Below are 15,810 nucleotides of genomic sequence, written 5' to 3'. Positions count from 1 at the left end.
TTGTTTTTCATTGCGCCCCCCAAAAATGTTGAGCACCAGCCACCACTGAAACAGAAATTGTGTGCCCAGCATTAATGAACTGTTTAAAATGAATACCTTTCCAGTAGTTATGTCCACAGATCATAGTGACAGAAGGGATCTCAGAGTATTTTTTATATTTTTAAATAAATAGTTACAAATAAAGTGTAACAGTAAATATTTTGTTTCTTCTTTCCTGTTTATCATCACATATGTAACATTCTCTTCAATGTTCCCAGTGATCTTCCCTCCATATCTGCCCTCTTCCCTCCTTCCTTTCCCCCTCTATCTCCCTCCATGTAATGAGCTGTGGGGGGGGGGGGGGGTCACTCTCTGTACCTGGTAACAGTTGTGTTGTGCTGAGTGCAGCCACTCCCAGGCAGGATTGTGTTCTATCCACAAAAAAACAATGGTGACACCTGCCCCAGGCTCCCTCCCCCCCCCCGTTACTAAGGACGCTGCTGTCACTAACTCCTATATATATGGAGGAGAGAAGAGAGAGGGGACAGTGACCGCTCCACACCGAACACCTAACCCATCGGAACCCGGAGAGATCAACTTTATTCAGAATCATGGTGAGCGACCGACTGCACTCTCTTCTATCCTATACATCCCTCTATGTGTGACCGCACTCTGCCATCATATACATCCCTCTATGTGTGACTGCACTCTGCCATCCTATACATTCCTCTATGTGTGACTGCACTCTGCCATCCTATACATCCCTCTATGTGTGACTGCACTCTGCCATCCTATACATCCCTCTATGTGTGACTGCACTCTGCATCCTATACATCCCTCTATGTGTGACTGACTGCACTCTGCCATCCTATACATCCCTCTATGTGTGACTGCACTCTGCCATCCTATACATCCTTCTATGCATGACTGCACTCTGCCATCCTATACATCCCTCTATGTGTGACTGCACTCTGCCATCCTATACATCCCTCTATGTGTGACTGCACTCTGCCATCCTATACATCCCTCTATGTGTGACTGCACTCTGCCATCCTATACATCCCTCTATGTGTGACTGCACTCTGCCATCCTATAAATCCCTCTATGTGTGACTGCCCTCTGCCATCCTATACATCCCTCTATGTGTGACTGCACTCTGCCATCCTATACATCCCCCTATGTGTGACTGCACTCTGCCATCCTATACATCCCCCTATGTGTGACTGCACTCTGCCATCATATACATCCCTCTATGTGTGACTGCACTCTGCCATCCTATACATCCCTCTATGTGTGACTGCACTCTGCCATCCTATACATCCCTCTATGTGTGACTGCACTCTGCCATCCTATACACCCCTCTATGTGTGACTGCACTCTGCCATCCTACACATCCCTCTATGTGTGACTGCACTCTGCCATCCTATACATCCCTCTATGTGTGACTGCACTCTGCCATCCTATACATCCCTCTATGAGTGACTGCACTCTGCCATCCTATACACCCTCTATGTGTGACTGCACTCTGCCATCCTATACATCCTTCTATGTGTGACTGCACTCTGCCATCCTATACATCCCTCTATGTGTGACTGCACTCTGCCATCCTATACATCCCTCTATGTGTGACTGCACTCTGTCATCCTATACATCCCCCTATGTGTGACTGTACTCTGCCATCCTATACATCCCTCTATGTGTGACTGCACTCTGCCATCCTATACATCCCTCTATGTGTGACTGCACTCTGCCATCCTATACATCCCTCTATGCGTGACTGCACTCTGCCATCCTATACATCCCTCTATGTGTGACTGCACTCTGCCATCCTATACATCCCTCTATGCGTGACTGCACTCTGCCATCCTATACATCCCTCTATGTGTGACTGCACTCTGCCATCCTATACATCTCTCTATGTGTGACTGCACTCTGCCATCCTATACATCCCTCTATGTGTGACCGCACTCTGCCATCCTATACATCCCTCTATGTGTGACTGCACTCTGCCATCCTATACATCCTTCTTCCCTCTATGTGTGACTGCACCCTGCATCCTATACATCCCTCTATGTGCGACTGCACTCTGCATCCTATACATCCCTCTATGTGTGACCGCACTCTGCCATCCTATACATCCTTCTATGTGTGACTGCACTCTGCCATCCTATACATCCCTCTATGTGTGACTGCACTCTGCCATCCTATACATCCCTCTATGTGTGACTGCACTCTGCCATCCTATACATCCCCCTATGTGTGACCGCACTCTGCCATCCTATACATCCCTCTATGTGTGACTGCACTCTGCTATCCTATACATCCCTCTATGTGTGACCACACTCTGCCATCCTATACATCCCAATATGTGTGACTGCACTCTGCCATCCTATACATCCCTCTATGTGTGACCACACTCTGCCATCCTATATACATCCCTCTATGTGTGACCGCACTCTGCCATCCTATACATCCCTCTATGTGTGACCGCACTCTGCCATCCTATACATCTCTCTATGTGTGACTGCACTCTGCATCCTATACATCCCTCTATGTGTGACCGCACTCTGCCATCCTATACATCCCTCTATGTGTGACCGCACTCTGCCATCCTATACATCCCTCTATGTGTGACTGCACTCTGCCACCCTATACATCCCTCTATGTGTGACTGCACTCTGCCATCCTATACATCCCTCTATGTGTGACTGCACTCTGCCATCCTATACATCCCTCTATGTGTGACTGCACTCTGCCATCCTATACATCCCTCTATGTGTGACTGCATTCTGCCATCCTATACATCCCCCTATGTGTGACCGCACTCTGCCATCCTATACATCCCTCTATGTGTGACTGCACTCTGCCATCCTATCAGGCCCGGACTGGGACAAAAAATAGGCCCGGGCATTTTAGACTGAGCAGCCCGGGGGGGGGGGGGGGGGGCACGTGGCGGGGGTTAATGATGGAATGCCCGCACAGAGAGAGAGACTGCTCCACATTTGTGGCACAGAGAGAGAAATCACTCCACATTGCTGGAACAGAGAGAAATCGTTGGACATTTCCCATTGTTGTACTGAAGTCAGTTGATAGATCGGAGTCTGTATAACCAGTCTGCACATTGATAGATTGAAATTTCTGCTGAACTGGCAGAATTTCAATCTATTTATGATGGCCTAAGTCCACCAGTCTCTGAGTTTAATAATATTCTCAAATCTTCTGAAAGGGGTTCTCAACTTAGGTTTAGAAATTCACTTTGAACTCCACCTTATTTCCAGAACTCTCATTATGTATTAGATGTGCAAAGAATAAGGTGAGAGAACATCTAATACCTATAAAGAGTAATGAAAATAAGGTGGAGTACAAAGTGAAATATCTGGAGGGACTGGCTGAGGTTAAAACAGGCAGGGAGGAAATTAGGCATCACCTCCTTACTGTCTGTCAAATGCCTCTGAAAAGTGACATGAGAATTGATAACTTTTCAGTGGAGTATCTGTGAGTGCAAGCCTTTTGGCTCACACTGGTGCTCAACATTTTTTTTGGGGGGAAGCAATCAAACTGAACAAAAACATCAAATGCATCCACTGTGCCCCATTATATGCAGCCACCGTGCCCCATTATATGCAGCCACTGTGCCCATCAAATGCAGCCACTTTGTCCCATCAAATGCAGCTGTTGTGCCCCATCAAATGCAGCCACTGTGCCCCATTATATGCAGCCACTGTGCCCCATTAAATGCAGTCACCGTGCCCCATCAAATGCAGCCACTGTGCCCCATCAAATGCAGCCACTGTGCCCCATCAAATGCAGCCACTGTGCCCCATCAAATGCAGCCACTGTGCCCCATCAAATGCAGCCACTGTGCCCCATCAAATGTAGCCACTGTGCCCCATCAAATGCAGCCACTGTGCCCCATCAAATGCAGCCACTGTGCCCCATCAAATGCAGCCACTGTGCCCCATCAAATGCAGCCACTTTGTCCCATCAAATGCAGCCACTGTGCCCCATCAAATGCAGCCACTGTGCCCCATCAAATGCAGCCACTGTGCCTCATCAAATGCAGCCACTTTGTCCCATCAAATGCAGCCACTTTGTCCCATCAAATGCAGCCACTGTGCCCCATCAAATGCAGCCACTGTGCCCCATCAAATGCAGCCACTGTGCCCCATCAAATGCAGCCACTGTGCCCCATCAAATGCAGCCACTGTGCCCCATCAAATGCAGCCACTGTGCCCCATCAAATGCAGCCACTTTGTCCCATCAAATGCAGCCACTTTGTCCCATCAATTGCAGCCACTGTGACACACCCTCCACCCACTCGCTGTCTGACCGACACTTACCCCATCTTAGTGGCCGGTCAGGCATGAATCTATCCATTTTACATATGGGGGTGGCATAATGGAGGGGGCAGTGCCCGTGTGCCCTTAATGGACAGGCCGCCACTGTGGCGGTTTTCCATAGCCCCAGTCCCTCAGACTTCTAATTAGAAATTGTGCGTTTTTGCTGCATTTTTTGGAATTGCACCACAGATGCGGCATGCAGGACTTTTTGTGCACTTTCAGGACATGCAGCAAAAATGTACAACCTAATAGAAGTCTGAGGGGCCGGGGGCAACATGCAGCAAAAATGTACAACCTAATAGAAGTCTGAGGGACTGGAGGGTAACATGCCAGAACTGCAGCTAAACTGCAGCTTGCCAGTGTGAACCCACATCATAACATCTAGGAGGGCAAGAAACTGTCACAGGCTGCTGTAATATAACACTTAATATGCAGAGAGGGGGACGTGGCCAGTGGACAATCCACAAATTGTGGCAGGTGACGTGGCCAGGTGATTTGGCAAGTGGATAATCCACTTGTGGCAGGTGACGTGACAAGTGGACAATCCACAACTTGTGGCAGGTGTCGTGGTCAGGTGACGTGGCAAGTGGACAATACACAACTTGAGGCAGGTGACGTGGCCAGTGGACAATCCACAACTTGTGGCAGGTGACGTGGCCAGTTGACGTGGCAGGTGACGTGGCCAGTGGACATTCCACAACTTGTGGCAGGTGACGTGCCAGGTGACGTGGCCAGGTGACGTGGCCAGGTGACGTGGCAGGTGACGTGGCCAGGTGACATGGCAAGTGGACAATCCACAACTTGTGGCAGGTAACGTGGCCAGGTGACATGGCAGGTGATGTGGCCAGTGGACAATCCACAACTTGTGGCAGGTGACGTGGCCAGGTGATTTGGCAAGTGCATAATCCACTTGTGGCAGGTGACGTGACAAGTGGACAATCCACAACTTGTGGCAGGTGACGTGGCCAGGTGACATGGCAAGTGGACAATCCACAACTTGTGGCCAGGTGACGTGGCCAGTGGACAATCCACAACTTGTGGCAGGTGGCGTGGCCAGGTGACATGGCAGATGACGTGGCAAGTGGACAATACACAACTTGAGGCAGGTGATGTTTCAAGTGGACAATCCACAACTTGTGGCAGGTGACGTGGCCAGTTGAAGTGGCAGGTGACGTGGCCAGTGGACATTCCACAACTTGTGCCAGGTGACGTGGCAGGTGACGTGGCAGGTGACGTGGCCAGGTGACGTGGCAAGTGGACAATCCACAACTTGTGGCAGGTGACATGGCCAGGTGACGTGGCCAGTGGACAACCCACAACTTGTGGCAGGTGGCGTGGCCAGGTGACATGGCAGATGACATGGCAAGTGGACAATACACAACTTGAAGCAGGTGACGTGGCAAGTGGAAAATCCACAACTTGTGGTAGGTGACGTGGCCAGGTGATGTGGCAGGTGACGTGGCCAGGTCACGTGTCCAGTGGACAATCCACAACTTGTGGCAATTGACGTGGCCAGTTGACGTGGCAGGTGACGTGGCCAGTGGATAATCCACAACTTGTGGCAGGTGATGTGGCCAGGTGACGTGGCAGGTGACGTGGCCAGGTGACATGGCAAGTGGACAATCCACAACTTGTGGCAGGTAACGTGGCCAGGTGACATGGCAGGTGACGTGGCCAGTGGACAATCCACAACTTGTGGCCAGGTGATTTGGCAAGTGCATAATCCACTTGTGGCAGGTGACGTGGCAAATGGACAATCCACAACTTGTGGCAGGTGTCGTGGTTAGGTGACGTGGCAAGTGGACAATCCACAACTTGTGGCAGGTGACGTGGCCAGTTGACGTGGCAGGTGACGTGGCCAGTGGACAATCCACAACTTGTGGCAGGTGATGTGGGCAGGTGATGTGGCCAGGTGACGTGGCCAGGTGACGTGGCCAGGTGACGTGGCCAGGTGACATGGCAAGTGGACAATCCACAACTTGTGGCAGGTGACGTGGCCAGTGGACAATCCACAACTTGTGGCAGGTGGCACACTCGGCCAGCTCAGTGGCCTTTTTGCAGGACATTAGACCAGCCCAGGGGGCAAATGCATTCTTGCAACCCAGCCCAGTCTGCCCCAAGGACCTTGGTACACCTCTGGGTAGAAGTGACATGCGGGCTGCCGAGGGTCGTTCGCGGGCCGCCGAGGGCCGTTTGCGGGCCGCGATCGGCCCGCGGGCCGCCAAGGGCCATTCGCGGGCCACTACCGGCCCGCGGGCCGCCGCGGCCCACCGGGCATATGCCCGGTATGCCCTATGGCCAGTCCGGGCCTGCATCCTATAAATCCTTATATGCATGATTGCACTCTAACAGTCTTTACCCACTTGCCAGCCAGGCCTTTTCTGGCACTTTTTAAATCATTTTTCCCCCTAGAAAATGACTTAGAACACCCAAATATTATATGTATTTTTATAGCAGAGACCCTCGAGGATAAAATGTAGATTGTTGCAATTGTTTGTCCCATGGTATTTGTGCAGCTGTTTTTCAAATGCAATTTTTGGGGGGAAAATTCTTTTAAAGTATTTAATGCAAAAAAAATAAAAATGTATAACCAGTTATTTTGGTAAAATTTTAAAGATGACGTTACGCTGAGTAAATAGATACCTAACATGTCACTCTATAAAATTGTCCACACTTGTGGAATGGGGACAAACTTATGATACTTATGAAAATTACCATAGGCAACACTTTAACATTTTTACAGGTTACCAGTTTCGAGTTACAGAGGAGGTCTAGTACTAGAATTATTACTCTTGCGCTAACATTCGCGGCGATACCTCACATGTGGTGCAAACACTGCTTACATATGCATGTGCGACTTATGTATGCATTCACTTCTGTGCATAAACACGGAGGGATGGAGGAGCTTTACATTTTTTTTCTAATTTATTGTATTTTTTACTTTTAAACTTTCCCTTTATTTTAATTTTTTTTTATCATTTTTATTCCTATTGCAAGGAGTGTAAACATGTAATAGAAATAAGGGATGATAGGTCCCCTTTATGGAGAGATCTGGGGTTGATAAGACCTCAAATCTCTCCTCTACCTTTAAAAGCAAAAGATTTAAAAAAGAAAACGTTAACTTCCGCCCTTTTCCGGAAGTGATGTCATAACGTTGCTCCAGTCCTCCAAGATCATAGAGGCGATCAGAGAATATCTGGTCTCTGTTAACCTTTATGGCCAGCCACGTGAACCATCGGAAACACCGGTGAGCGTTGGTAGAGGGGGGAGACCCCTCCCGCTGCTTCTGAAAGTGATCCAGCGAGTTAACCACTCTGACTACTTTCATGTGAACAAAATAATTACCATGGTTATGGCCGATGCCCTATACATGCTGCATGTGATTTCATTTTGCCAATCTATGTCTTCCTGTATGATACTGTGTTCCACCAGTCTATACATATCTGTGTGACTATACACTCTGCCTGTCTGTACTTCCCTGTGAGTGACTATACTTTGCCAATCTATATGTCCCCCTATGTGTGACTGTGCTCTGCTGATCCTCTACTAGTCTATACACCCTGACTCTGTGTGTGCCTGCACTGCTCTGTCCTAATCCTAACTGCATATACCATTCACCCCACAGAGGGAATGCATCTCAGTCCACGTTGGCCAAGCCGGTGTACAGATTGGCAATGCCTGCTGGGAGCTGTACTGCCTGGAACATGGCATCCAGCCGGACGGACAGATGCCCAGTGACAAAACCATCGGAGGGGGAGACGATTCCTTCAACACCTTCTTCAGTGAGACCGGGGCTGGAAAACACGTCCCCCGCGCTGTCTTTGTGGACCTAGAGCCCACTGTGATTGGTGAGTAGGTCGCCTGTTATGTTGTGTGATTAAAAAGTGTATGAGATGTCCACCAAGTGTTGTCACCTGTAGCGACTTTCTGACCCATTGCCGTCACATTTCTATAGATGAGGTGAGGACAGGAACCTACCGGCAACTTTTTCACCCTGAGCAACTCATCACCGGCAAGGAAGATGCCGCCAACAACTATGCCCGAGGTCACTACACCATCGGCAAAGAGATCATCGACCTGGTGCTGGACAGAGTCCGCAAATTGGTGAGTGGTTTCTGACCTAGACCTATGTGGATTATACCAGTGTTTTTCAACTTTTGTTTTAGCCAAGGCACCCTTTAGAATCGCAAACAATCCCGGGGCACGCCAGCCTGAGGGCTCGTTCACACCAGGAGGTGCATCTGAGCGTACTCGCTTCTTTGCGCGTTCCCCTCCTAGCACATCCCCTCTTTGCTACTCTCTGTACTCTTGCCGGCAAGTCCTTAGCAACCGATGATGTCATCGGCTGGCAGGACACGGTCGGGCGCCCAGCTTTCTCTTTTGCTTATGGGGGGGGGGGGGATGGGTAGTGAGCATAGCTCTCTGCCTCCTATTTGCACAGGAGTTAACAGTGCGGTCTCCCTCATGTTACAAAAGAGCCAACAGAGGATTACTCTGATCAGGCTCTTTCCATGGCACACCTAAAAACTCCCCACGGCATCCTAGGGTACCGCGGCACCCCAGTTGACAAACACTGGATTATACTAATAAGATATACAATGTCATTGTCCTGAAACCGCTAGTTAAAGTCTGTCAACAACAGCCATAGTTGTAAATGGACCTTAATATTTGTTCAAACAAATTAAATGGCCTACTATCATAAATCAGTTAAAATGCAATTAATGGTAAGAGCTAAGGGCTACATTCCAGGTTTAGGTTAAGGGTTAAATTTAAATATTTTTTTAGCTTTGGAGTAAGGAAGAGTTAAAACTGCCATCAGTTTGTTAGATCCAGAAGTGAGAGAAAATCAATCAATTGAGGAGATTTTTTTTTAGATTATTATCACTGGAACAGGTGTCCCCATTGGAAGGTTTAAAGTGGTTAAAAACCTTCTGTACTACAGGATGCCCCTCTCAAGTGAGGCTGATCAGGGCCGATCCTAGGCAGGGTGCACAGGGCGCATTGCACCCAGGCGCCTGCAGAGGTGGGGGCGCCGAACATCCAACAAGCTCTCTAACTGAAGCCCTTTCTGTGTCCATCACAGAGGTCCCCCTCCAGCTCCCAATAAAGTACGCTGCTACTCTGCCTGTATTGTGTTTATTGTTAAGAGATCATGTAAGGATCCCAGGTTAATGAAGACTTTGTGGGGGCAGCATCTCTGTGGTTGAGTCATTGCCATAGAAACATTTGTAAAGGGGAGGAATTAGTAAAATGACGAAATATTTCTGCACCCAGGCGCCTGTGACCCTAGGATTGGCCCTGAGGCTGATTCTTGGACATCGGGTACTCCTCTCCAATCACCCAATTGTATCAGTGGGAGGAAAGGTGCCCCGCAAGGGCCAGATAAAGGCAAGCAAAGTGCCTCAAACCTGCTAAACAAATGGCCATTTTTTTGTCCTTCAGACTTTAGGGGGGCCATACTGTGGCCAACGGAAATTTTCCTGGTATCAGTGGGAGTAAACATCACATTTGGTATTAGGTGGAGGAACCGTGTCCTATCGTTGGTATCATTGGGAATAATAGTGCCCCATAGTTGGTGTCGGTGGGAGAAATGGTGCCCCATTGTTGGTGTCAATGGGAGAAATGGTGTCACATATTAGTGGGAGGAATAGTGCCCCAAGGGCTGAATGAAGGCAAGCAAAGGGCCGCATCCGACCACCGGGACGCAGTTTTCAGACCACTGTTCTAGGAGATGAAAACACCAAAGTTTAATTATTTCATCCATAGTTTAGGGACTTCTCTAAAAAGTCGTGAGCCATAATTAGTCACCTATCAGGTGTAGTGGGTAGCACTCTCGACTAGCAGTAAAAAGGGTCGCTGGTTCGAATCCCAACCAAGACACTACCTGCCTAGAGTTTGAATGTTCTCCCTGTGCCTGTGTGTGTTTTCTCTGGGTACTCCGGTTTCCTCCCACACTCCAAAGACATGCTGGTAGGTTAATTGGCTTCTGTCTAAATTGGCCCTAGTATATGAATGTGAGTAAGGGACCTTAGATTGTAAGCTCTTTGAGGGTAGGGACCAATGTGAATGTACAATGTATATGTAAAAGAGCTGCGTAAATTAACGGCGCTATATAAGTACCTAAATAATAATACATTTTCCTCTACAATTTTAAAAGCATTGGAATTTGACGCAGAGTATATTTCTTACAAGGTTTGTGCTATTCTCTGTAACATATAAATGTGTACAGAGGCGGCAGAGAGCTATGCTTGCACCACTCTGCTCCTCTTTGTACTCTTGTCTATATGAATGTAGACCCTCCAATATAATTATTGCCTGGCCCTTCCTGTGTGTCGAAGTGGCCTTGCACCCTTCTCTTATTATTAATGACAGACAGAGTCAGAATCTATATATTAACTAGGTGAACATAGCATGATAATTACAAGTATAAATAGTATAAGCATTATCTTTAGAGAAAAGTTATTGAACCCTGTGTGTTTTTTTGCTTTTTCTCAGGCTGACCAGTGCACCGGTCTCCAGGGATTCCTCATCTTCCACAGTTTCGGTGGTGGCACCGGCTCTGGTTTCACCTCCCTCTTGATGGAACGTCTGTCTGTTGACTACGGAAAGAAGTCCAAGCTTGAATTCGCCATCTACCCAGCTCCTCAGATCTCCACAGCTGTGGTTGAGCCCTACAACGCCATCCTCACCACCCACACTACCCTGGAGCACTCAGACTGTGCTTTCATGGTGGACAACGAAGCCATTTATGACATCTGCCGCAGAAACCTGGACATCGAACGCCCAACCTACACCAACCTGAACCGTCTGATTGGCCAGATTGTGTCTTCCATCACCGCCTCCCTTAGGTTTGATGGAGCCCTGAATGTGGACTTGACAGAATTCCAGACCAACCTGGTGCCCTACCCCCGTATCCACTTCCCCCTGGCCACCTATGCCCCTGTAATCTCTGCAGAGAAAGCTTACCATGAGCAGCTCTCTGTGTCTGAGATCACCAACGCTTGCTTTGAGCCAGCCAACCAGATGGTGAAATGTGACCCCAGACACGGTAAATACATGGCTTGCTGCCTGCTGTACCGTGGAGATGTGGTGCCCAAAGATGTCAATGCTGCTATTGCCACCATCAAGACCAAACGCACCATCCAATTTGTGGACTGGTGCCCAACAGGATTCAAGGTTGGTATCAACTACCAGCCACCAACTGTGGTTCCTGGTGGAGATCTGGCTAAGGTGCAGCGTGCCGTTTGCATGTTGAGCAACACCACAGCCATTGCCGAGGCCTGGGCTCGCCTGGACCACAAGTTTGATCTGATGTATGCCAAGCGTGCCTTTGTGCACTGGTATGTGGGTGAGGGTATGGAGGAAGGAGAGTTCTCTGAGGCTCGGGAGGACATGGCCGCCCTGGAGAAGGATTATGAAGAGGTTGCCACTGACAGCGTTGAAGGAGAGGGTGAGGGAGAGGAGGGGGAAGAGTATTAAATGACTGCATAACAATACAGAAATAAAGTCTATTTTTATGAAAAAAATATTGTTTTATGTATTTTTATTGTTATTGTGATTTTGTGCTTTATTAGAATTCAGGAAAAGTACAAAATTCAGCACTATGTTTATTATGTTTCTTATGTGAAGACAACTCAATAGAAACAAAATACCATTTGCATGGTTCACAGCAACTAATCATATTTACATTTTCAAATTTTAATTGCCAGATGGTATATGAAAGGTTAAAACGTAGGTGCTTATTATGTGCATAAGGATGCAGATTTGTTCTAGGTCTAAATACCTTAAATCGACTTATTGAAACAAGAGGATTAGCGTGACAGTCAGGAAGTAGCCAAATGGGCTCCCAATTCTCCTTTTAAACTATATAATAAATATACGCTGACCAATCAGAATTGCTCTGATCCTTCCTGGAAGCACTGCAAAAAAAAGAGAGACAAATGATTAGCAGATTTACATACACTAAGCAATTGAAGCTGAACTCCAGCTAACATTTTATAGTCAGTTACAGAAAATAGTTTTTTTCCCTTTCAGTGTTAAGTGGTTTGATACATTTTCTTGGAAAGTTTGTGCTTTTAAAAAGCAACAGACTTGGCTGGATCACCAGATAAAAACAGAAGAAAGCTGAATGCCGTGACCGTTTTTCGGGTTCTAAAAAATTACATGTTTTTTTTTTATGTCATTAAAAACTATTGTGTGTGGGCTTCAGAGCATTTTTCAGGTTCTGAAAAACTGTCACATTTTTTTTTTTCGAACATGCTCTATTTTTTCACGACGTTTTTCGGGCTGTAAAAAATGATCGTGTGTGGACTTTAACGACGTGGAAAATCTGCGCATGCTCAGAAGCAAGTTATGAGATGGGAGCGCTCGTTCTGGTAAAACTACCGTTCGTAATGGAGTAAGCACATTCATCACGCCGTAACAGACTGAAAAGCGCGAACCGTCTTTTACTAACACAAAATCAGCTAAAGCAACCCCAAGGGTGGCGTCATCCGCAAGGGAACTTCCCCTTTATAGTGCCGTCATACGTGTTGTACGTCACCGCGCTTTGCTAGAGCATTTTTTTTTGCATGATCGTGTGTAGGCAAGGCCGTTTTAATGATCAAGTTGAAAAAAACTTCATTTTTTCTACAGCCTGAAAAACTTCGTTTTTTACAACCCCAAAAATGATCGTGTGTACGTGGCATAAGAAAAGAAAACTAATAAAGTAAACACATCTAAGAATTGGTAAAGTGCAATAAAATAAATGTTTGCTTTTGGGTTTAATAACGCTTAAAGGCTCGGATCAGACCTGTGTGTTTTTAATTGCTTTTTGCAGAAACGCACTACAGTCCATTTTTTCAGCCGCTGTATTTTTGGAAAGGATCAGGGACTTTTTTAATAGCAAAATGGTGCATTTTTGGTTTAATGGACATCAACGGAGAAGCTGCAGTCGCATGCAGTGCGTTTTTGCCATGCTTTTCATTTTGCATTTTTTTAATCCACTCAACAATAAATTGTCCAAAGAAAAAGCATATAAAATGAGAAATGCAAAACGCATAAAAAAACTTACAAAAAATGCATCTCTGGGGCCGTTTAGGAGTCCTAGTATTCCTGGTTGTCTGTTTCCTGATAACCACAGTGCTGGGAGCTTTCTCTCTGTGGTCACTAATCAAGGAGGTGTGATTACTCTGGGCCAAATCCACAAAGATCCGGCGTAACTTATTTTTTTCCATTTAAGTTACACTGCCTTAAAATTTCTACCTAAGTGCCCGATCCACAAAGCACTTACCTAGAAATTTTGGGCTGTGTAACTTAAATTCCGCCGGCGCAAGGCGTTCCTCTTCAAATGGGGGCGATTCCCATTTAAATTAGGCGCGCTCCCGCGCCGGCCATACTGCGCATGCTCGTGACGTCATTTTCCCGACATGCATAGTGCGAAATTACGTTACGCCAAGCTTTGTGGATTGCGACGGGTCAATAAAGTTGCGTCGGGAAAAAATAAAGATACGGCGGGAAAAAAAAAATTCTAAATTAAAAAAAAATCGCGTCGCTGGAAAGAAGGGTCTGCTTTTACATGGTGTACTAACTTTACACCTTGTAAAAGCAACCCTAATTTTGCGTATGCAAACTAAAACTTACGGAGAAAAAACGAAGCTGAAAAGCTTTGTGGATCTCCGTAAGTGCTAATTTGCATACCCGAGGCGGCATTTCGACACAAAATGCCCCCAGCGGCGGATGCGGTACTGCATCCTAAGATCCGGCAGTGGAAGTCCTTGTGGATCAGTTCCATAGTTAGGAACAGGGATACGACGGCGTAACAGCAGTTACGCCGGCGTATCCCTTTTGTGGATTTGGCCCTCTGTGTCTAAAACCCCTCAGCACCAATCAGTTTCGTTTTCCAAACCATCACTGCCCTGTATTGGTTCTGTGGCTCTGTACATCACAGAAGCAGGAAACAACATGCAAAAACGAAACTAGATACTACAGGTACATTATACTGATCACTGTATTAGTGTCACTGGTTCCCACAAAGTGTCAGTTATGCCCTGTACACACGATCGGTTCGTCTGATGAAAATGGTCCGATGGACCGTTTTCATCGGACAAACCGTTGGTGTGTGGGCCCCATCCTTTTTTTTCCCATCGGTGAAAAAAAAATAGAACCTGTTTTAAAAATTTCTGATGGTTAAAAAACCGATAGAAAAAAACGATTGTCTGTGGGGAAATCCATCGGTCAAAAATCCACGCATGCTCAGAATGAAGTCGACGCATGCTCGGAAGCATTATACTTAATTTTTCTCTGCACATCGTTGTGTTTTACGTCACCGCGTTGGACACGATCGGATTTTTAACTGATGGTGTGTAGGCAAGACTGATGAAAGTCGGCTTCATCGGATATCTGATGAAAAAATCCATCGGTCCGTTTTCATCGGATGAACCGATTGTGTGTACGTGGCATAAGTGTACGATTTGTCCACAGCTATGTCACAGTCCTTCTTTAAGTCACTGATCGCCGCCATTACTAGTAAAAAAAAAAAAATTGAATAATTTAAATTCCTTGGCCCGGATTCAGATACAAATGCCTATCTTTAGGCGGGCGTAGCGCATCTCATATACACTACGCCGCCGTAACTTTGAGAGGCAAGTCCCGTATTCAGAAAGAACTTGCATCCGAAGTTACAGCGGCATAGCGTATATGGGCCGGCGTAAGCCCGCGTAATTCAAAATAGGCTGGTAGGGGGCGTGTTGTATGCTAAATAGTCGTGACCCCACGTAATTGACGTTACTAACGAACGGCGCATGCGCCGTCCGTAAAAGTATCCCAGTGCGCATTCTCCAAATTACGCCGCAAATAGTCATTGCTTTAGACGTGAACGTAAATTACACACAGCCCTATTCGCGTACGACTTACGTAAACGACGCAAAATTCGATGCTGGCCCGACGTCCATACTTAACATTGGCTACGCCTCATATAGCAGGGGTAACTTTACGCCGGAAAAAGCCTTACGTACTTTTTTTTTGAGAATACGGCACTTGCCTGTAAAAGTTGCGGAGGCGTAACGTAAATAGGATACGTTACGCCCGCACAAAGTTACGCCATTCTACGTGAATCTACCCCTGTGTGTACTAAATTAAAATTGTAATAAATGGATGAAGGTTGATATAAAATGTTGCAGGTGTTGTGTTGAGAGATGTGATTGTACAGGGACCTGGATGGGAATACAATGTAATACAATGTATCATATAATATAATGTGTGTACTATGGGATGGGAATACAATGTAATACAATGTATCCTCTCGCACTCTCTATAAAACATTTCTCTCCCAGGTGGAATGCATCACAAGGGTGGCCCCGCCCCTCGGCTCCTCCCACACACACAGTCCGCACAACAACCCTGCAGTGTGCGGCACTGACAACCCGCGCCCCGCCCCTCCCTCCGGTCTAGTCCAATCAGCCTGCTCCCTGGGACGGTTGGGTTGCGGCTGATTGGTCGCGGTGTAGACAGG

The 15,810-nt window shown here is 47.0% G+C and overlaps 1 protein-coding gene across 1 annotated transcript; it reads left to right on the top strand.

The window, feature by feature from the left end:
• Positions 1-483: 483 nt before the first annotated feature.
• Positions 484-11,810, top strand: LOC120944191 (tubulin alpha-1D chain-like). The gene is made up of 4 exons (XM_040358139.1): positions 484-593; positions 7,945-8,167; positions 8,275-8,423; positions 10,815-11,810. Exons 1-4 carry the CDS (start codon positions 591-593, stop codon positions 11,796-11,798), a joined length of 1,359 nt encoding a protein of 452 aa, XP_040214073.1. The 5' UTR covers positions 484-590; the 3' UTR covers positions 11,799-11,810.
• The last annotated feature ends 4,000 nt before the right edge of the window (positions 11,811-15,810 follow it).

Source organism: Rana temporaria, chromosome 6 (assembly GCF_905171775.1).
Source record: "Rana temporaria chromosome 6, aRanTem1.1, whole genome shotgun sequence".
Classification (NCBI taxonomy): domain Eukaryota; kingdom Metazoa; phylum Chordata; class Amphibia; order Anura; family Ranidae; genus Rana; species Rana temporaria.
This window is presented reverse-complemented; position numbering and strand designations above follow the sequence as displayed.

What these genes read in the sequence shown, in the direction of transcription:
- LOC120944191 (XM_040358139.1), top strand. An exon ending in CCTAGAGCCCACTGTGATTG is followed by an intron (nt 8,168 to 8,274) that starts GTGAGTAGGTCG and finishes ACATTTCTATAG; the next exon opens with ATGAGGTGAGGACAGGAACC. An exon ending in TGGACAGAGTCCGCAAATTG is followed by an intron (nt 8,424 to 10,814) that starts GTGAGTGGTTTC and finishes GCTTTTTCTCAG; the next exon opens with GCTGACCAGTGCACCGGTCT.